Source organism: Phasianus colchicus, chromosome 1, assembly GCF_987193195.1.
Source record: "Phasianus colchicus chromosome 1, bPhaCol1.hap1.1, whole genome shotgun sequence".
Taxonomy (NCBI): Eukaryota; Metazoa; Chordata; class Aves; order Galliformes; family Phasianidae; genus Phasianus; species Phasianus colchicus.
Window position 1 is genome coordinate 140,434,212 of NC_143436.1, and position 21,469 is coordinate 140,455,680.

The 21,469-nt window shown below is 42.4% G+C and overlaps 1 protein-coding gene across 2 annotated transcripts in view; it reads left to right on the forward strand.

Moving 5' to 3' along the window:
* Positions 1–718: 718 nt before the first annotated feature.
* Positions 719–21,469, forward strand: part of NAXD (NAD(P)HX dehydratase) — a 50,818-nt gene continuing 30,067 nt past the window's right edge. The window contains exons 1-6 of one of the 2 annotated variants that reach the window (XM_090128760.1): positions 719–939; positions 1,911–2,479; positions 3,512–3,883; positions 7,124–7,274; positions 8,527–8,572; positions 10,408–10,496. In XM_090128760.1, the coding sequence (XP_089984886.1) occupies positions 746–939; positions 1,911–2,479; positions 3,512–3,883; positions 7,124–7,274; positions 8,527–8,572; positions 10,408–10,496 (1,421 nt within the window). In that variant the 5' untranslated portion in view covers positions 719–745. Of the gene's footprint in view, positions 1,043–1,910; positions 2,480–3,511; positions 3,884–7,123; positions 7,275–8,526; positions 8,573–10,407; positions 10,497–21,469 lie in introns of both variants that reach the window. The other variant, XM_090128749.1, reaches the window with a different exon arrangement.

A 21,469-nucleotide genomic window follows, 5' to 3' on the forward strand; every position in this document is an offset into this window, starting at 1 on the left:
ATGCACTGGCACAGGCTGCCCAGGGAGGTGGGCAGTCTAGTCACCATCCCTGGAGGTGTTGAAGAGCTTTGTGGACGTGGCAAAGGGACATGGTTAGTGGGCATGGCAGGGATGGGTTAGTGGCTGAATTTGATGATCTGGGAGGTTTTTTCCAACCCTAATGATTCAATGATTCCACTGTTCTAACTACGCTAGAAGCTTTTCTCAGTTATTAACAAGTCTTGCTCAAATTACCCAAAACTGTCAGGCAGAGATTAAAATTGTTTTGAGCTTTCAGATGTCTCACGCATATAACCCCGCCAGTTTTTCTTGTGTTTTGGTTTATTGTGTAGATAAAGCAGGTGCTGCAGGACCAGTGATGAACGCTAGCTGGCATTCCCACTGCCTCTGGTGTGTTTGAAAGAAAAATAGTACCAGAATACTGCTTTAAAGTGATGTATCTGAGATATAAATAGCACCTCAGAAATTAATCACGCTCGTAAATCAGAGGCTTACTCCAAAAAGCCCGGTGAGATGAGGGATGCGAAGCGCTTGTTAAAGCTGGGAGCAATAAATACAAATGGTAATTTCTAAACCTTTTAAATTCAATTACAAGGGCCGCGGATGCAACCCGAGGGCCGCCGGGCCGGGCGCACCGCCGGCCACCTCTCCCCGCGTCAGGGCGGCGGGGCGCAGGCCGCAGGCGGCGCGGGGAGCCCCGTCCCTCAGCGCGGCCGCCATTGGCTGCCGCCGGGGGGGGGGGAGCATGGCCGCGGGGCGCCGCGGGGAGGCGCGGAGCGGAGCCGGGCTGCCGCGCCCGCGTAGGCCGGCCCCGCGCTGCCCTGCCCGGTCCGGCCCGGCCCCGCCGCGGCGCGGAGCCGGAAGCCGCGCCGATGAGCTGGGTGCGGCGTTGGGCTGCGCGCTCGGCGGGGGGTGGCGTGAGCCTCGTGCCGTGGGCAGGTAAGCGGAGAGGCCTCCCGCGGAGGGATGTGCGGACGGGCCGCGGTCGGCGCGGCGGCCGCGCTGGCTTTGGCCGCGGCCCTCTGGCTGCGGTGTGACGAAGGTACAGACATCTCCGCCGCGGAGCTCTAGCGAGGAGGGGGTGGGACCCGCCCGTCAGGCGGGAGCCGGGGCCTGGGAGGGCCCGGGGGAGAGCGGAGCCTTCTGCCGGTGCGCGTCAGGGAAGCGGGCGGAGAGGGCGCGGCGCAGCCGACCCCGCGCGTCCCCGGGCTGCCACTGCCTCGAGGGGCGCCGAGCCCCAGCGAGGGGCTGTGTCGTTCCGCGGGGCCTCTCCGGCCGCAGAGCTGCAGCGCCGTGCGTGTGTGTGTGTGTGTGTGTGTGTGTGTGTAGGGATCGCGCTCCACTGCGGCGGGAGGGAGGGGAGGAGGAGGGGGAGGAAGGAGGGAAGGAGGAGGGCGCTGCCATGAGCCGGGCCTCCGCGTGCCGCCCGCGCCGCCGTCCTGCCGCCCCCGGAGCTGCCCGCGGCGGGGGAGCGGCCGCGCGGGGCTGAGCGCGGAGCGGAGCGGGGCGGCGCGTCCTGCCCGGGGGGCGGCGGGGTCGTGCCCGCATCTCCGTCTTCTCGCCGAAGCAGGGCGAGAGCTGCGGGGGAGGCTTTGTGCGTGTCGGGCTCGGTTGGTTGGTTGGGGTTTTTTTTTTTTTTTTTTTTTTTTTTTCTCCCCGCTCCCTTTCTGCAGGTGCCCGCTTGAAAGTTTGGCGGGCGGGCGGCCCGCGCTGGGATGCGGGGCCCGGGGCCCGGCTCCCCGCCGCCTCCCGCCGCACCGCGGCCGGGGCTGCCGTAGGCGCCCCCTGGGAGCGCGCAGCGCGGGTATTAACCTCCACCCCCCCCCCCGCTCCCTCCCGCCGCCCCCCCGGCACCTCCTCTCTCCGTCCCTCCCTCCTCCTCCTCCTCTCCCGGTGCGCGGCCATTGCAGTGACCCCGGCCGGCCGAGGATGATCACGAACACGCGGGGCTTCTTGTGGTCGGACCTGGAGACGCGGGCGCTGCTGGAGATCTGGGGCGAGGCGGACGTGCAGTCGGCGCTGGACGGCAACTTTCGGAACAGCCATGTGTACCGGGACGTGGCGTGCCGCCTGGCCGAGCTGGGCTTCGAGCGCACCCCGGAGCAGTGCCGCATCCGCATCAAGGGCCTCAAAAGGCAGTACTACCAGGCCCGGGACGGGCTGAAGAAGAACGGGCACGCCCGCAAGATCTGCAAGTACTACGACGAGATGGACCGAATCCTCAGCTGCAGGGGGGGGCCCGACGGAGCACCCGAGCCGCCGCCCCCTCTGCCCGACGGTCCGCAGCCCCTCGGAGGGCCGCCCAGCCCGGGCGCGCTGCACAACGGCCGCGACAACGACCCCGAGGCGGACGAGGACGCCGGGCTCGAGTCCCCCCGCGACAACTTCGCCGAGGACTCCGGGGAGTGCTCCTCGTACGCCGAGCGCCCCATCAAGGTGGAGTGCCCCCCCTTCGCCATCCCGGTGCCTCCCGGAGACGGTGAGTAGCGAGCGGCCCCCCCTCAGCCCTGCCCGTGCGGCCCCGGCCCTGCACCTTGCGCGTCCTCGGCAGCCTCGGCCCCGCGGGAGGGGAGGGGAGGGGAAGGAGGCAGCGCCGGGAGGTTCTATTGGTGTTCAGCGGCGGGGAACCGAGGGAACGCCGGCGCAGAGCTGAGGACGCTGCTGGTAGTGCTGTGCGAGGACGCGGCTGTCCTTCTCACCCAAGGGTTTTCCCGTTCCCTTTGGGTTACGGTGATGATGGAGATCCCACTGAAAAATCTGCTTATTGTTGCAGATGGGGCAGAAGGCGAGGGGGGAGCTTTTACGTAACAAATTGCTTGAGTTCTTCCATCAGCGCTGCTCCAACTTCAGCAGGCACACAGCCATCAGCCTTCACGCAGTGCCTGCCCCTTCCTCCTTGTCCTTTCCCCGCAGCTCCGTGTCCGGAGGGGGAGGGTTGAAGGGGGGGGGGAGAGGGAGGGCAGCGCTGTTTGTTTGTTTTAAATCTAGATTAACGCTGGGCTTTAATACAAACATGAACCTGTCTTCAGTGGTTGACATCACTGAGGCATCAGCCAATTGGTTGACGTTTAACCAACCTTCTTTTTACACATAAACCCCATCAAAGAGTTGTTTACACTCGTGTGCTTTTGAAATGCAAATCCAGAATGCCAACAGACTGAAACTCAATTTAGATTAATGTAATTACCTGCAATACACAAATGAGCCTATACTATTTAATGGCCTTCACTTAAACCTTTTTAGAAGATCAAAAAGGCTCCTATTGTTGAAGTTCAGTACTACAACAATTAAAAGATGTCTGCGTGATTTTTGTGCTGCCTTTGTAACTTTATAGAAGGCCGTGGGTATTTTTGCTTAGGTACTCTGAAATAAAAATGTCTGAAATAATAGCAGTTTGCAGTGAAAGCGTAATAACGTTGGGACGCATTAGGTCCACGTTTCATAGGGAGAGTTTTTTTGCTGCTTTCTTCTTAGTCCCTCAGAAAAATAATTCTCTCTCCTCTTGTTTTAGGCTTTAAAGAAATGAGCGCTCCGACCGTTACCCCGCCTCTCAGTCAGCCCAAAAGATCAAAAAAGCGCCACGCAAATTTAACGTTGGATAAAATGATGGAGAAATTCCTGCAGCAGAGCGTGGATACAGAAGAAAAGTTTTATAGATACGAAGAGCAGAGGCTCAAAATTGAGGACAAACGGCGTGAAGCTGAGCACGCTCGAGAGCTCCAGATGCTGCAGATGTTGGGACAGATGTTGTCAGGAATTTCTTCGACGGTATCACAAAGGGCACAGTCTATACCAACGAGTCCACCTCAGAGAGCAAACCATCGTTCATATGGGGATAACTTTAATTATAATGCTATGACAGCAGCACTTTCTCCACCGATAGGTACTTCCTTCTATAGCATAAATAAAAGCGAGTCTTTTTTAAAGTTCTGTGTGAAAGCCCTGTTAGTAAGTAGCTTTTGCAAATAAAAGGTAGTTGGAATTATTTAATATTGTGGTGAAGGTGTCTGTCTGATGTCAAATGGAATTAAAACGTCGTTTGTACCATTGTACTGATTATTTAATATAGATATGTTAGTTACAACAAATCTCCTTGACTGAATTAATGCTTTTCAAACTCTATAAACGTTGGGCTCTTCTTTCCACATTCACATCTCTGTGAAATGAAGTTAAGGAAGTTTTATATACAAAAGGCAGGTGGGAAGGGGAAGTATTTTGTAGCAGAAGTTCTGCTGTTGCTGAAGCTAACAGGCCTTACTCAGCGTGTGAAGTTAAGAATGTGCATACGTTTTGTCCATGTTGGGAAGGGAGTGGCATTTTGCCCACGCTCCAGAAAAGTCAAATGTTAAAATCCAGCTTCTTGAAAACTAATTTCATTAAATAAAAATTACCGGTCTCCTCAGTAAATATCGCATTACTGCAGCAGATATGGTATGATATGGAAACGTTGGCATTGCTTTTTATTCTCTATCAGTTCATTTATAAATTCTTTGGGGGTCTGAATTTGATTTTATAGAGAAAGACAAAGCAAATGCTCTTGAATTAATCGCACAGACCTTGTCTTCTGTAACACGTGTGGGCCAGAAGTTGACGATCAGATCCTAGCATTTATTACCAGACTTTCTAGAGCCGTGGTTCTTGTGTCATTTATGTAGTCTCCTTATGTGGAGGTATGCTGTGTGGGCAGGAGGAAGGCTGGTATTTGGCTGGTGCTGAAACCAGACTGAGCCTGGGGCTCGGTGGTTGTAGCCTGCTGTGTGAAAACAAGTCTCTTTGGGTTTAATTCCGAACTTCACACTGCTTGAAAGAGAAATTGTGGTTCGAAAAGAAAAAAATACAACACCCAAACTCACAGCATTGAATAATAACTCCACGCTTTGGATCCTAAAAGGTGCACACTGATTCCTGAGAGGATCTTGGAGGCTTTACCATTCTGTGTTAAATATGCTGTGTGTCCCGATAGATGGGTTGGGAACTGGATGTTCAGGCCTGCTAGGGGCTTAGGGTAGGTGTTTTCTGTAGGATAGTTAGTCTGCAGAATTTCTCAATGTCTGAAGGCTTTTCTAGATAAATTACAGCAAGTGTATGGATTCTGTGTGTAAATGTTTCCTGTGGAAGGAAACCTGAAGTGCTTTAGAAAATCTCTGAGGAAATCATTGGATGTTCTACACTGGTGTGACAGTACCTGTAAGGGTTTACCACTGCTTTTAAGAAACGTTTTTTGCCAGAAGTTGGAGGAGTTTTATTAACTATAAAGGCTTGAAACTACTATTTAGTGTCTTTTATTGGGTTTCCTTCTGCGGGTGTACAGTTAGACTGCACTGTGCAGTAATGCATTGCATATATCCCACTGTATTGAGTTTGAATCTTTTAAATGTTGAGGGTGTAACAAAGTGTTTGCAGTGAAGTGCTGAAAATGAAGCACTTCAGGCAGCACATCCTTTAAGGAATTAGGATTTCAGCTGTTCATAGCTAAGTGTGCCCCAGTGTGTACATAGGTAAGCGGGACTCTATTGAAAATTCCTTTCTGGCAATTCTGTTTTCTTTCTGTTTGTTACATAATTGCTTATATTTACAAGAACCAGCAGCAAACGAACAGAGGACTTTCTGAAGTCCTCCTGAGGTGGAAGATAGGTATGTTTCTTGTGTGGTTGAAAGCCAGTTAATGTATGAAATGTGATTCAAAGAAAATAATTTGCCCTGTTTCCAGAGGTGATGAGTGTTTTGTTTTACTCTGGGTTGCTGCAATGCTATTTTGGCCATGGTCCAAAACAGGGTGGATTTAATTTTTTTTTTTTTTTTTTTTTTATCTCAGTAGAAGAGGAATGCCTGTATTATAGAAGGATTTTAGAAGCAAAAGATCAGCCAGGAGTATTTATCGTTATGGAACACTAAAGCATTCTATTACTGAAGATTAGCCTGTCTGGTTTAGGTTTAGATTCTCCAGAGGATGGAGAAAAAGATGCTTTCTGCTGATAGTGCACAGTTGCAGTTTTTCTTGCTTAGTACATTTTTCTTTCATTTTCTGGTACAGTTTTTTCTTCTCCAATTTTTGGGGCTGGGCTTACAAAATGTTACACAGCTGGAAGCCTGGACTATAGTGCAAGTTATTATTACTTAATTCTCTGTTAATATTTAGCAGTTCCTTGAAAGCTTCTTAGAAGTTCTGTGAGAAAAGAAACCTGACTGAAGTGTAGGAGTAGCTTTCCAATTATATAAACTGCAATTCTGAACAGATTTTGTGCAGATATGAGGAGTTGTGTCAAAATACAAGAGTTTTTTTTTTTTAGTTTATGGCTAGTATATTGTCCAATATTTTGTCCATTTAAGTACTGATCTTTGAATTTGCCCTGCCTTGTGTGAACTGTTTAATACTTTTTAGTTATGTCGTATAATTGCTGAAATATGTTTTTCATCTACATTTTTATAGTCTTCTGAAACAGCAATTTGAATGCACAGCCTTCTGAGTGTATGGTTGGTTTAATATGTAGTTTCACATGTAACTTTGTATCAGAAATCAGTAGCTGCATTCTAGCTAAAAATTATGGGTTTTGTAATGCTTGCAGCTAGTGCAATTGAATTAGTTTTGCAGAATGGCTTCTGTTATGCTCTGTATCCACCTGCCAAAATAAAGCAGTGAGATAGGCCCTGAGTTTGCTAAGAGGTGGAAGTCTGTGAGGGGAAATGGAAATAAGTAGGGTATCAATATGGAATGTGGGTTTGGCTGTATGAGGACTCGTCTCATGTCCAGGTGTGTTAAGTGCTCACCAAGTGTACCTACTGCAGTTAAGCTGAATTGTGGAAAATGATTTGAGACTGGACTAAGAAGGTAGCCTTGTGAACATTTTGCAACTTAAACTATTCTGGGGGGTTGTTTCTTTCTGTTCTTGAGCCCTAAGACTGTGAGTGGTGGGAATACTCACTGCATCAAACTTGAAATGCATGTAAAAAAATGATAACCTTCTCTAGTTGCTTGGTGTTTTAAAAGCCTTTAGGTGGTAAATCTTTGGGTTTTTACAAGGATGTCAGTTTGTGAATCTTTGAGTGACTTTGTTACTGTTTGAGTACTTAAATGCTGATGTTTAAGAAAGAGCATATTTTAAAGTAATACTTCTTTTTTCAGTTATAGAGAGATCTTTTTCACTGCACCGAAATCACACTCTAAAGGATATGGAGAATATTTTTCAACTGGTGCGCAACGTTATCCCTCCTCTAACTGGGAAGAGGCATAAAGGTCAAGATGGACGTATAGGCATTGTTGGAGGATGTCGAGAGTAAGTTAATCAGAAATTGGAGCGTTGTTTCCAAGAGGTTGAAGATGTCATTACTGCTTGTAGACGCCATTTAATCTTGCCTTACATTTAAAACACGAGTATTTTTCACAGTGCTTTACTGGTCCATCCTCGTGATCTTTCTTGTGAATGGTCATGTTGCCCAGAGGTCATGACACAAACTTTCAGTCATGAGTGTGACTGAAACTTAGAGTGCAATTTGTGCCTCTTTCTACCTTCTCAGTCATTTTTGACCATGGTAACACTCTGCATTCAATATTAATGTCTTTTCCCATTGCATGATGAGGTTATAGAAGTAAATGGACTAGAATAAGACAGTTGATCTTCGTTGTATTTTGGTATCTTGGGAACTAGATCTCTCAAGTCAGGAATAGAAGGTTGCTGAGATCATCTTACTGTACATTTATTATTTTGATGAATTATGTTGTTTACTAGTTTTTATATCCTGATTTATGTTCTCGAGCAATAGAAATAGCATGCTTCAGAAAAAAAAAAAACAACAATATAAATCAGTTATATTGATCTAGAAATAAAACCTCTGTTCTGTTTCTTGGCCACTTTCAGTAATGTGTACAATACTTTGAACCTTCCTGTTGTTAATTTTCCCCTTTCAAAATAGAAGTGGCATCTTTCTTCTGTGAAAGAGATCTGCCGTTGGAGATCTGCCATTATATAAAGAGCAAAATGTGCTGTATTGGCTAGACTGGAATTCGTTTTCCTTTTGGTCTGCTAGGCTTGGGTTCTTACCTCTTGGCCCAAGCAGACACCTCTTAGAATGAGCCTGCCTGTACCTTGCTCTTCAGTCTTCATAAAGAGAATTCAGGGCAACTGGAATCATGGTTTAGGCAATTTGGTTAAGCATCTGAAACCAGATGGGAGTGATCTACATCGTGGATCTCAGACTTGGCTTGCAAACAGTACTCAATTGTTTTTCTCTTTTATTTGTCTGTTTTCAAACTTTTTAAGTTGATTGTCTGAAAAGAATTTGCTTTTCTACATCATGGTCTTTATAAATATTCCTGTGAAGAGATCAGGTGACTAAAGTAGCTTCTTTGAAATTAAAGCAAAATTTGAGATTGGCTTCAGTGAAGCAAGATTTTTATCTTCTTTGTCAGTAAACAAAGCTTTTTAATTTACCCTCAAATCTGAGTCTTCTTTAAGGCAGACTGATTTCCAGTTTGTCTAATCTCATGAATGTGTTTCCTAATCTAAATTGTTTTTCATTTCATTCTAGATACACAGGAGCACCATATTTTGCTGCAATTACAGCTCTCAAAGTGGTATGTGTTCTTCTATATCAATCCAAAATGAACTTTTCATCATTTATGTTGGCTAAGTGCCATTTTATAAAAGCATTCAGTCTGTGCTGTGCTTGAAATTGGAGTTCTAAAAGGTCTTCTATTGAACAAAGAAAATCCTCAGTTTTGGATTTGTAGAAGTACTTTGTATGGATATGTCACTTGCTGCTTCCTGTAAATATTTTCTCTGTATAACATATAGGTAGAGATACGCCAAAAAAATGGAAGGTTTTAGGGAGAAAACTGTTTTATCAGAAGCTTGGATAGTAAATCTGAAAACTTGCTGAAGTAGTTTCTCAAATAAGTTTAGGTTAGTGTTTACAGTTGCATTTTCAGTGTTGCAGTCAGAATTCTTGGTAAGCATTGAATGAAGTAACCTTCTTTTGAAATCATAGAATCATAGAATGGTCTGGGATGAAAAGAACCTTAAAGATCATCAAGTTTCAACCCTCTCCTATGTGCAGGGTCACCAACCACTAGACCAGGCTGCCCAGAGCCACATCCAGCCTGACCTTGAATGCTCCCAGGGATGGGGCACTATGCAGCTTTAGGCTTGTAAAATTCTTTGGTGCTCTAAGTCTAAACATTGTTGGTTGAATTCAACGTATCTTTATAATAGCACACTTAATTTACATTATAATCTTTAGCAGAAGTATTTTCCAGGTTTATTTTTTTTCCTGGAAATGTCAACTTCCTTATTTTAGTGACAAAATTAAATGACTAAAGATAAACTTACTGCACACTACATGAATACTGTGGTGATTATTCAAATGTACCCAAAACATGCTTACATAATATGTATATTTTTCAGAGCTCTATGATCAGTGCTTTCCATTCATTGTGCTCCTTTTGTAGGTTTGTTTGAATAAGTACCAATTCAGTACTTACTCAGTATTTCCTCCCACCACAATCTACACCTCCCCCCCAAACTTGCAGTCTTTCAAGGATTTTTTAACTGAAATCATATCATTTATTAATCTTCTATAAATAGTAGAAACTACTCAGCCTTCTATTCACTATGTGCAAATACAGAAGTACATTATGGGAGTCCCCTCTTTGAGTAGCTTGGTCTCAGCTCATTGCAGCTTCACATAAGGAATCATGGGATCATATTTATGAATTGCTTAGTAGCTTGAAATGTTAAATGTACAAGTAGTAAAGCAGAGGAGACGCTTTTTAAACTTTGGAAATTTCAACATGGAAGACAGATAGCAGATCAGGTTTCCTACATATTACATATTTTTAAAGTGTATTTGTGATTTTTTTGAGTTGTTAATGGAAGCTTGAGACTAAGCCCCTTGGCTTCGTTTAGCTGAAGGGAAGTTGTTGAAATTGTGCCAGACTTTATCTGGTATGGATTTGGCCCATTGAGTGAAAATGATAGGGCTGGAATAGTACTCAGAGATTGTCATAGCTGTGTTTTGCAAGTGTAGTACCTTATTATTTTCCTTTCTCAGTGTAGCTTGTCTCTTGTTCAATTCTGTTCTCTTGCCTTTTTTTCTTATTGTGTGTGTGTTGTTTTAATCTTTACTAATCTGCAAATGAGAACCATTGTTCAGGTGAGCAAAGATTCAAAATCTGTGTTTTCAGTCATCCCACTGGTAAGAAACAGAAGAAAATGTTTTGGAGTTTAGGTGCAAATATAAGTTTTCTCTAAAATATTGCATGTTACACTAGGTTGAAATAGAAAAAACGAGAAAAGTTCCCTTTAACTACTGAGAAATAGGAAAAGAGTTGAATTATTTGCTGACTAAGCTTTGGAATTCTGAAGTTGTCGCTGTATAATTGATAATTATTTTTGCAATTTTTCTTTTTAGGGTGCAGATTTATCCCATGTGTTTTGTACCAAAGATGCAGCAACAGTAATCAAATCATATAGTCCCGAGCTGATTGTTCATCCAGTTCTGTAAGTGATTTCTGTTTTGTTTAAATGAGTGAGTCAGGAGTAGTGGTTTGAACATTTCAGTCTGACACTTGATTAGTTTACATTAGTTTATGCTTACTCTCACTTTTCTTCATAAGTGTCTTGCTTTATTAGATACACAGCTGCTGCTGGGAATAGAAGGAAAAGATTTATTAACAAGAAGGTAAAAAGTTTAATAACCAACTGTCTTAATTGGGAAAATCCGTTTGTGCTTCCCTGTCTTTGAGTTCTGAAATGCGTCAGAGATGGATAAACTTGAAGTGGTTAAATTGTTTCATTGAGGTGTTACAGTGGTTACAGTAACATGGTGTTTGTCTGCTACCATATGATAACTTAAAAAGACAGAAAATCTCCATGGGCGGCTTAGCTTCTCACTTTGGTTGTCTTGGTGAGTGCCACTTGGAGTACAGCATATGGCTGCCTTCTATGGGAAGGGTTGACCTGGCCTTCAGGGGAGCAATTTTAGGGTTCTTGATATCTGTGGTGATACAGAAGTTTTATATGAAGAAGCAAAGCAGCAGAATCAAAAACAGATGTGACCATGAACAGTAGAAATATCTGAACAGCAAAATTTCTGTTCGTGGGGAACTGAATTGTGCCTACTGAATGGAGATTTTTTACTATGTAGGTTCTCTGTGTTGTCTGTGGAATTCAGATTCCAGTGAAGACTTTAATCCTTCTATTTGCAAAGAGAACTTCTGAGTTAAACTTCAGCTTTTCTATGAATTCCTGTAGATGTACAAAGTATGATGAATCTGGCAGTTTTCATATCTATATTGTATTAAGACTGAAAATCAATGATAATGTGTTTTACTTTTATTACAACTCTGATTAATTTCACCCAGGCAGCTGGCTAATTATGTGAATCTGAGGTTCTGTAAACATTGCTTATATGACATTAAAAATGAGAAAAACATGCAAATATCAGAATGTTCAGAATTTACTTGTTAAAGCATCTCTTTTTTTCGATCTCTTCTGAAAGCAGTCTTCTTCAGTTAGAAAGGAAGAAATTTTGACTGACTGTACTGAGCCCAGGCTTTAGTCAAATTTACTCTAACAGCCTGTTTTTCCTGCAAAATACTTTGTCTCCGATGTCACATTTTTATATGATGTTTTCTATGTACTGAAGCAGTTTGAGTCCTGCTAGCATTGCTGGCCGCTCTTGATTCAGAGCCTAATCAAGTCTTTGTACTTTCTCCTGAGCCACGCTTCATGCATGGGAGAAACTCTGGGTAAAAACCACTGAGCTATGACATTGTTTTCTTTTGTGTCCTTCCCTAAAACTTTGCTTTGTTATAATTTCTCTGTGACCCTTCAGAGTAACTAGGTAGCTGTTGTACCACTCTCTTATTATGCTAATCATAATTATGGCCCCGTGTACTTCTCAATTCACTGTTTGAACAGCTTGGCGTTTCGCCAGGGTTCAACTGCCATTTTGTACAGCCAGAAGTCTGACATTTTATCATCTCCTCGGCAACTCGGCTGCTGCTACCTTTCTGTACAGCCTTCACCTCAAGGGGGATCAACTTAAGGAAGGAACATCTTTTTGTTGCTGCCCTCTGAATGTAGAGGCTCTTCTGGCTCATTAGAGCTGCTGCAGTTGATCTTTGATGGCAGGACTAGCAGAGGTGTGTGAGAGCTAGACGTTGTGCTAGTCTGTTTCAGGTCCTTGGCAAATGCCTGTCGCTTCAAGGATGTCAAGAACATTATGTGTGAAGGATTGAGTAGGATTGTAGAAGGAGAGTTATGAAAATAACCATCCCTCTTGCAGAATTACCAGGGTAATTCCCTGTGGCCACGGCTGCAGATCATCCCAGATTCATTTAAAGTGTAACGACTTGTGCTAGAGACACCCTATGATGCAAGTTTCTCTTGTAATTTATCTTGTGACTTCAGTGTTTCTGTGTGTGAAGGTAAAAGAGCCAGAACTGCATTTTGCAGCCTAGGACTGGGGAAGATAAAGCTTTAACACCTGGCTCTGTGTGTCCTCACTGCCTGAGTTGAATAACGTTCACTGTATTTCTAAGGAACAATGAATTGTCAGTATTATCTATAGCGATATTTCCTTCTTATTCAGGGGTTCTATCAAAGGCATCATTGATGACTTGGTAGTAGTAAAAGTAGCAATAATAATTTAACCAGCTATCCAGTTCAGTATTTTTGCTGTCTGACTTTTTGCTTACCTGTGGAGAACTAAAAATTACAGAAGTCAAGGTCCTTTGGAGAACGGACTGCACTGTGTTTTAGTCAGATCTGCCTTGCTCTTCCTATTGCCAACCATGTTTTGTGCTACATTTTTCTGGTTTTGTTTGTTTGTTTGTTTTTTAATCATGCTCTTACTATGAACTTTACACAAATAGAGACAAGATCATACTGTAATGTGAAAGCCAAGATTTATTGCAAGCATGTCAATTCTTTGGCTTAGTTCATGTCGAGGAGACTTCTTCAATGCCTGTATTGAGTTACCTTATCCTCTCTTGATAGGCCAGTGATCACAGAGTTGAGTTGAATGAGCTATATGAACCCAGCTGGCTATATTTGAAAAGACAAAATAAATCTGTTCTGTTAGATTGCCTCTTAGGAAAACTTTTTCGCAGTTTTTCTTCGGCCCTTTCTCATTCAAAATGTGGAAAGGAGATTCGAAAACATTGTTGGTTTGCGGAAGGAGGCTCATAGCTTTTAGTTTTGTTAAGACTAGCTATTAAACACAGTGGGACTAAACTCTATTTTGAGTAATCTGCTGGAAGAAGTGAAAGGATTTTTGTCACTAAAGCAAGTCAGAGAAAGAGCACAGGTTGCTCTGATTACCAGAAAGACACCTCCTGAATGTCTTGGTTGCTGGATCCTTACATACCTGCAGTGATAAAAGCATGCATAAACTGTGTGATGTTTATCTGAAACCATATTTAGACAGCAGCCTGGCTAGGAATCACATGAGAAAGTTGTGTTTGTTTGTTTGTTTGTTTTTCTTTCTGAAGCACTTAGGGTGAGATAAAGGTCAGTTTGCATGTGTGCTGACTCAGAGGAGTATACTTAAGCTGCTTCTAATCATGTCATGCAGCACCGTGGACAAAACTTATTTACAGACCTGTGTTCTGTATCCAGTGTTCTTGGGAAGAAAAGCTGCTGCTTCTTGCCTTTACGCTGCCAAGTGAATAGAAGAAAGGAGATGCATTCACCTCATACTCTCTCTTTCTTCCCTATTGCTGCAAGGGTTCTCATCCCGGGTGAGAACTTACAGATAGAGGTGAAGCTAAAGATTTGTGGTGTTGCTGTGGTGACTCTATTCTTGCTGCTTCTTGATACATAAAAAAGAGAAGCATACATGTGTAGACACATTATATTCCAGTTAGGTCATGGAATAAAATCATCCTTCTGAATGTTTGCCATGCTGCTGTGATTTGACATCAGCATTAGATTTCTTTGGTACTCAATCTTTCTTGAGTTTGAGTGAAGAAAGGCATGCCTGGTATTTTCTTTATTTATTATTGGAAGCTTTTAGGGTCTTATTCTTTTTTTTTTAGCTGTCAGTTATCAAAACATGTTTTGACTGAAACTTATTCTCATGTGTGTCCACAGCTGATTTGAAGTACTCTAGCCTTCTAGGTATTGGTTCAACTATAATCTCTACCTTAGGATTCAAATGTAAACTAAAGAGTGATATCAAAGTGATAGAAACTTGGCACTTTATCAGCCAACATTTAAAAAAAAAAAAGAAAGGAAAGGAAAAAAAAAAAGCGTGCATTTGTTTTTCTAGGGGCAATGCTGTTTCATTTTGAGAAAGGTTACCTTGTCAACTCAGCTTCATGCTGTGACTTATAAAGTCACAGATTTGGTTTGATTGCAGTCATTCCATTTGGGAGAGATTTTGACAGATTCTACTTACAAAGGCAGTTAAAGGAAGTATTAATAGGTCAGGACTGCTTCTGTGAACACTAAAATGTGAAAACAGTTGAGTCGAGACATTTGGTTGTTATTTTACTTTTGGGGGGGACTGCTGTAACACACAGCGGTAATGTGATCTAGATCAGAACGTACTATAACTGCTTTGAAGATTAGGATACACCTAAAGGAAGACAGTAAAATAATTGTGGTATCTTTACAAAAGGCTGGAGGGGCTGCCCTTGAGTGCTGTTGCCATGTCTGTGTGAGAAATCTCCAAAAGCAGATTTAAGTGATAGCTTCTTTTCCTTTGGGGCTCTTTCTCACAGGATATGAGATGCTCTGATCTGAATAAGAGAAGTGACTCCATTTGTGTAGTGAGTTGAGGTTCATAGAAAAGGAGGCTGTGGTTGGGTCTGTTACCTATAGTGCACTGACAGTATACATGGTGAAATGGAAGATCTCATGCCTGTATGAGAGTCTTTGGTGTCTGAGTAGCAGCTGTGGAATATGTTTGGGTTTTATCAATAAGTATGGTATGGTATGGTAAATAAGGCATTTTTTTTGCAAGTATATACTTTGATAGGTCATTCACACTCTCTCTACCTTGAAGGTGGAACATGGAGCAAGGCTGTGGAATATGCAGATTGAGAGCAGTCTTTTGCCATGAGTGTGGGAGGCACCACTGCTTCTCTCAGCTGCTGGATTGCTGTTCTTGCTGCTATGTTGTTGATGTTCTAATGAGACCTGTCATGTATACATTTTGGCATGTAAGTTAGTTTATCCAATGACTGAAGAGGAATAATTAATTTTAGTATGATTCAATCCCTCCCTCATTAGGAGGGATTTTTTTTTTCTGTTTTCCTCCCTGTCATTTAGTCAGAATGTAGCAAGAAAATAAGTATTGTTTATGCAACATTTGCAGATCAAACACTGTATAAGTTGCTTTCAACAGCCCAGTAGGTGAAAATGATGATTTTGTCTTCTAAAGTTCCTTTTTGGAATTTTAATGTATTTAATTCACTAAATATCTCTTTTTGTCTCAAAATGCATCCAGCCAACTTCACGATGCTGTCATCACTGAGATTCGCTCCACCTCATTGAGGTGCCTGGGGGGAAAGCTATGAGTTGACAAGATTTTCTAGAATAAGCTGTTATTTCTAGCTCTGCTCAAGGGACTAAGAGATGCTACTTGTAAAGTTTGGACTTCTGGAAACTTGGAGTAAATTTACAAGAATAATGATTTAAGCATTGACAAATGCTTATGATCATATACTCTATAAGTATACTCTATAAGTATAGAGTATCATATACTCTATAAGTATATGATTAATTTAATTTTATGCTCTCTTTGGTTTTGCCTATAATTCCTTTGACCCTAACCTTTGTGGGATAATGTCTATCCCTGTCTTATTTGCCCATTTTCCAATAATGACCTCACCTCACCTCACCTGAAGTTCACCACAATAGTTAATAATTAGCTTTCTGAGAGAACTGCCTACATTCTAGAGCTACACGTTATTTCCTCCTGTCTTTCACTCTATTAATGTACTGTATAACATGACAGGATCTAAATGTCAGCAGGTCTAGTGTTTGATTCACATTAATATAATTACCTGCAGTGGTTGGACAAACAAAACCAACAATTTCCATCCTCAGATCAGAGACTTTTTCTCATCTTTGAAGATAAGATTCTAGATTGGCTTTTGAAACTGTCCACTTAAAATGTCTTTGAGTTTACCTTACTACTTTTGCAGTGATGCGTTTTAATGGATTAGGAGTTGGCCTCAATCACTGTACCTGTGCTCTGATAAGGAGGTTTTTAAAAATGTGTTCACCAGAAGGGTGCTGCATTGATCAGTTTGCAGAAATTTTGCTTGTATTCCTTGACCTCCTCTAGTAGGAGATCCTACTGATGGTGTTTTCATGAAGTCCGAACCAATCTCTGATTAACGAGGTGGTTCCACCTGCCTGAAACAAAAGTGAAGGTCCTGCTGTCTCCTGTCTGTGCTGTCATTCCTAGTTATCTATTATTTCCATAGTTCCCACTTACACCTGTGCTGAATTTGCTTCACAGTTTCTTGTTTCTATGTAAAATCTGACAAGGCTGCAGCTTTTTATGCTTTTCCGTTTCCCACTGCTAGAAAGCAATGACAGTAACTGTCATTCTTGTTGGAGAGGAAAAGCTACTGTGTTTAGAGCTTTCTGTGATAATTTAAAGCTATTGCCTTGATGGCTTTTGATCATTTGCTGAAAGCCACTCTTTGAGTAAAATATGGCATACAGCAGAATTTTGTTTGTTTTGGCAGCTGGAGAGCAGAATTATGTTTCAGGCCTGAGCTGTCAAGTGTTCAGTTCTGGACAGTGACCAGCTTAGAGCAGACTTTCACATAGATGATGACTATTGAATATTGGTTCCAGACTGCAATGGGAGGTGTTTAGAAACTGTGGGGAATCTTAGGGCTATAGTCACCATCTATTTTCAAGCTCTTTGGGTATTTTTTGGAAATCTTTCCATCAAGGTTTCACCAAGATAAAGATCTATAAAACTGACTTATATCAGTTTTTACTGTATGATAGTGAAATATAGAACAGTTCTGAAGGACAAAAAGCTTGACTTAAAGCAGTTATTCTGCTTACTAGAGTTCAAAACTAAGAGGTGTAGAAGGCTGTGTGGCTGTGTATCCAGATAGGAGATAACACTGAGACTATGCACTACCAAATCCAGTAATTACTGGCATTAGCACAAGAACTAAACCAGTACTGTTCTTGTACATAAAAATAGCTTGTGTGGAAAGCCATGAGGATTTCTGTCAGCATGTACTAATATTGGTTTGACAGAAGTTACCAATAATTCACAAAGAAAATTTGTCCTCGCTTCTTCAGAGACTAGGTATTGTTTAATTTGAAGAGAAACTATTGTTTTTTCAGAGTTTTCCATTAAAATTACATTCTAAAAGACAGATAAACATGTAATATGAGGGTAAACATATAATATTCTTAAAACTGTGCCTTGGACCTGTCTGTGTAAAGTTCAAGGAAGGCAAAGGATAAAGCTGTTTTGTCTCTTTGCAGGAGACTGCAGTCTTCTCAGCATGCAGTGAGCAAGGCCTTGTCTCTCTCTCCTACCTGTCAATAATAGCCAGGGAAGTTTGATCAGAGAAACATGTTTGAAGTCCTTTTTCAGTGTTCCACTGTCAGACTGCGTATTTGCTTCTTTACCTCTGCTTTGACTAATAGACAAAGTGTAAAGTTGATTGTTTGATTGTTATGACACTTAGAATCATGGAATCACCAAGGTTGGAAAAGACCTCTAAGGTCATCTAGTCCAACCATCTACCTACCACCAGTATTTCCACACTAAACCACTTCCTTTAGTACAACATCCAGATGTTACTTGAACACACCTTCAGGGACAGTAACTCAAACACCTCTCTGGGCAGCCCATTCCAGTGCCTGACCTATGTCTTGCAGAAGAAATTTTTCCTTACATCCAATCTGAATCTCCCCTGGCACAACTTGAGGCCATTCCCTCTAGTCCTGTTGCTAGATATGTGGCAGAAGAGGCCACCTATCCTTCCACCTCTCCTCAGCCTCCTTTCAGGCAGTTGCGCAGAGCAATGAGGTCTCCCCTGAGCATCCTCTTTTCCAGACTAAACAATCCCAGCTCCCTCAGCCGCTCCCTGAAAGACTTGTGCTCCAGACCCCTCAACAGTTTCATTGCCCTTCTCTGGACATGCTCCAGGACCTCAATGTCTTTCTTATAATGAGAGGCCAAAAATTGAACACAATACTTGAGGTGTATCTTCAACAATGCTGGGTACAGAAGGGCGATCATGTCCTTGCTCCTGCTGACTACACTAATTTGGTACAAACCAGGATGCTGTTAGCTTTCTTGGCTGTCTGGACACACTGCTAGCTCATGTTTAGCCAAGAATCAACCAACACCCCCAGGTCCATTTCTTCAATACAGTCTTTGTGCTACTCTACCCCAAGCCTGTAGCTTTGCCTGGGGCTGTTGTGGCCAAGGTGCAGGAGCCAGCACTTGGTCTTGTTGAACTTCATCCCATTGGCTTCAGCCCATTGACCCAGCCTGTTGATATCTCTCTGTAGGGCCATCTTGTCCCCAGGCAGATCAACACTTCCTGCCTACTTGACGTCATCTGCAAACTTACTGAGGGTGCACTTATTTCCCTCATCCATGTCATCAATAAAGATATTAAACAGGACGGGACTTGACATTAACTTTAATCTATTCCCTACATATTAGACTTCACAGGAATTAGGTGGCTTAAGCATGCTCCTTTTGTTGTGTTACAGTTGTTATTTACTTGTTTATTCTATAGTTGTCCTTTTCCTTATGCAGACAAAGCTTTATCAGTTGCTCTTCATGCAAACTAAAACTTTGAGGAAGCTTTATGGATTTTGGGAGGGTGTTGGTTAGCTTCCTGGTTGAGCAACAATGAGCTGTCATCATCTAGATTTCCTGTAAAATGGTGTCTGATAATATTTCACTTAACAGTGGTTAGCTGCAAATTAAAGATGTAGTCATTGCCTCCAAATCTATAACTGTGGTCTCTCACCATCTTTATTGCACACATCTGCACAATGGTACTGTTGTTCATTTTTCATGTTTACAAGTGTTACTGCTTGCATTCAGCATCACAAATTATTCCCACTGTGTATATCCATGGTGTGAGAGTATATTTTTAAATCATGGGAAAGCCAGATTGTTTCCCAATCTCCTACCACATCTCCTTCTGAAAAAAAGCTTACTTTACTTTGGAAAATAAAGGGCAAGAGAAAACTGGAAAATAAACAGTACAGGAGGCAATGGGCACAAACTGGAACACAAGTGGTTCTGTGTAAACACCAGGAAAGTCTTCTGTGCTGTGTGAGTGACTGGCATGGACTGCCCACAGAGTCTGTGGAATCTCCCAAGGTGGGATCCTTAGCGATCTCCAGAAAGTGCCTGGATATGGACATGGGCATTGTGTTCTGGGTGGTCTTTCTGGAGCAGGTAGAGTGGACTAAATGACCTTAGGTCTCTTCCCACCTCCACCATTTTGTGATTCTTTAAAATCCCTAACTTCTAGTCAATAAGAGTCTTGATCTGGGGAGGTGACATCTCTTTTTCCAAGTTTTTTACACTCTTCAGAAATGCAAATACTATTTTCTTGTGACCTTGTAAAAGATCTTCTGACTCCATTTTATATTAGTATTAGCTTTGTTCTTCAAAGTAGAGGTATTGCATTTGTGATTCCTGTTTTGTAAGAAAGCTGGGTTACTTTATCTTATGGCTCTGTGGTTCTGAAGACAACTCTGATTCTTGTTTACTGGATTTTGGTCTATCTGAGCTTGAAGATCGCATCTCTTTTGATCAAGAGGACATCGCCTTCATAACTCATTCTTTTTAGATACTTTAAAAAAAATATGGTGCTAATTTAAGTTGTGTGTGCACATCTTTGGCAGTGGAGGCGATAATTAAATAGAAGAATTTGAAATCAGGTTAGTAATCAGGCGGAGAAATTGGCATGAAGGGACAAGGGAGGCGAACAGTTATTTGTGTGAACACAGTACATAGAGAACAGCTGAGGACCTGACTTGTGTTGTGTGCTGGTATCACTGGAAATATTTTGGTGCCTTTGATTTTTTGTTGTTGTTGTTGAAGAATACACGTTGGCTTTGTCTGTAGTAGTAAACTGAACAGAGCCAAAGCATATGTATTCCCAGAGACCTAAAAATTATTATCTGTACTGTCAAATTATCTGAACAATATTGGGCAAGATTCTGTCCTATGCCAAGCATCCTCTCCTAAACAATTTCTTGCACTGCTGAGGAATTACTACAGTCCAGGCACTGTAGTAGGGAGCTTGGGTGTTCACACTGCTCTGAAGCCTTGCAGTGCAGAGGCCAGTTGACTTCTGTATCAGAAAACCAACTGGGGCATGTTTGAATTTTGTATGTAATTATAGCTGTTAAGAGCAAAAAGAGTTTCTGTTCGTGCTAAATACCATGTTCAGGAAAACTGGAGAGGATACTTCATTATCTTCCCGAAGAAAAATGATCAAGAATGCTGATCATTTTTACTATATCAGCTTGAAAATGTTGCTGCTGTGATGTCTGTGTGTAGGAACAAGCAGTTCCTACAAGTTGGCATGATAAGCCCCTCTGCTTTGAGAAAAGCCATAGAGAGGATAGTGTATAGGGTGTCCTTAGCTGCGTAATTGCAGCTCTTGTGAACATCTTGGATCTTAAAGTGAAGTTGGTGTGATGCTACTAAGAGGCAGTTTTTGTTCTGCTTTCTTTTATAAAGAATAGAAATCCATCAGCTGTTTTTCAGTATGTTTTTATAGCTGATTTTGCAATGTAATAGTCATTATCACCATTTTAAATCTTTTGGCCCTTTATATGCCGTGGGTTGCCTCTTGATGTGAAATTGCAAAGGAGTTATGTGAAACGTAATGTTTGTAAAATGCTTTGAAGATGAAAAGCTCTACAGTAGGTTTTTATTATTACCAGAGGCAAAGTGAGCAGGAGCAGCTTAATGTTGGACTGTTCATTTCCCAAGAGATGGCTTTGTTTTGAAGAGTGTATGTAATCCACTGGGCTGGAGTCAGAATGATCTTATTTCAAGTTGGAATATAAATAAATTAGCAAACTTTCTATCTTGAGATTATGAGACCATGAGAGGTCTGTGAAGGAGCAGAGGAATTTTTGGTGCAGTCTCGGCTCTGTTTGAAATAACATTTATTTGGTGTGTTTGGCTTCTGCTACCCAAATGTATTTCAAATCCAATCCTTTCAAACATCCTTATCAGTGAAGCAGCGTTTTGCCACAGATCAGCTCTTTTTCTACAGCTACAATCATTTTTCGGTATTTAATATGTGAACAGTCATGTCTGCATTTAGAAATGGCGACAGTTTATTAGAATTGGGTTTAATTTAGTTTTAATGCTCTAACACGTATAGAAAAACGTTACTTCCAGCCCGTATTGAGATCATAAGCTGATAGGTGGCTGTAGGAATGTACTGTACTGCTGCTGTTCCCTCGGCCCTTAAAGAAGGAGGAGC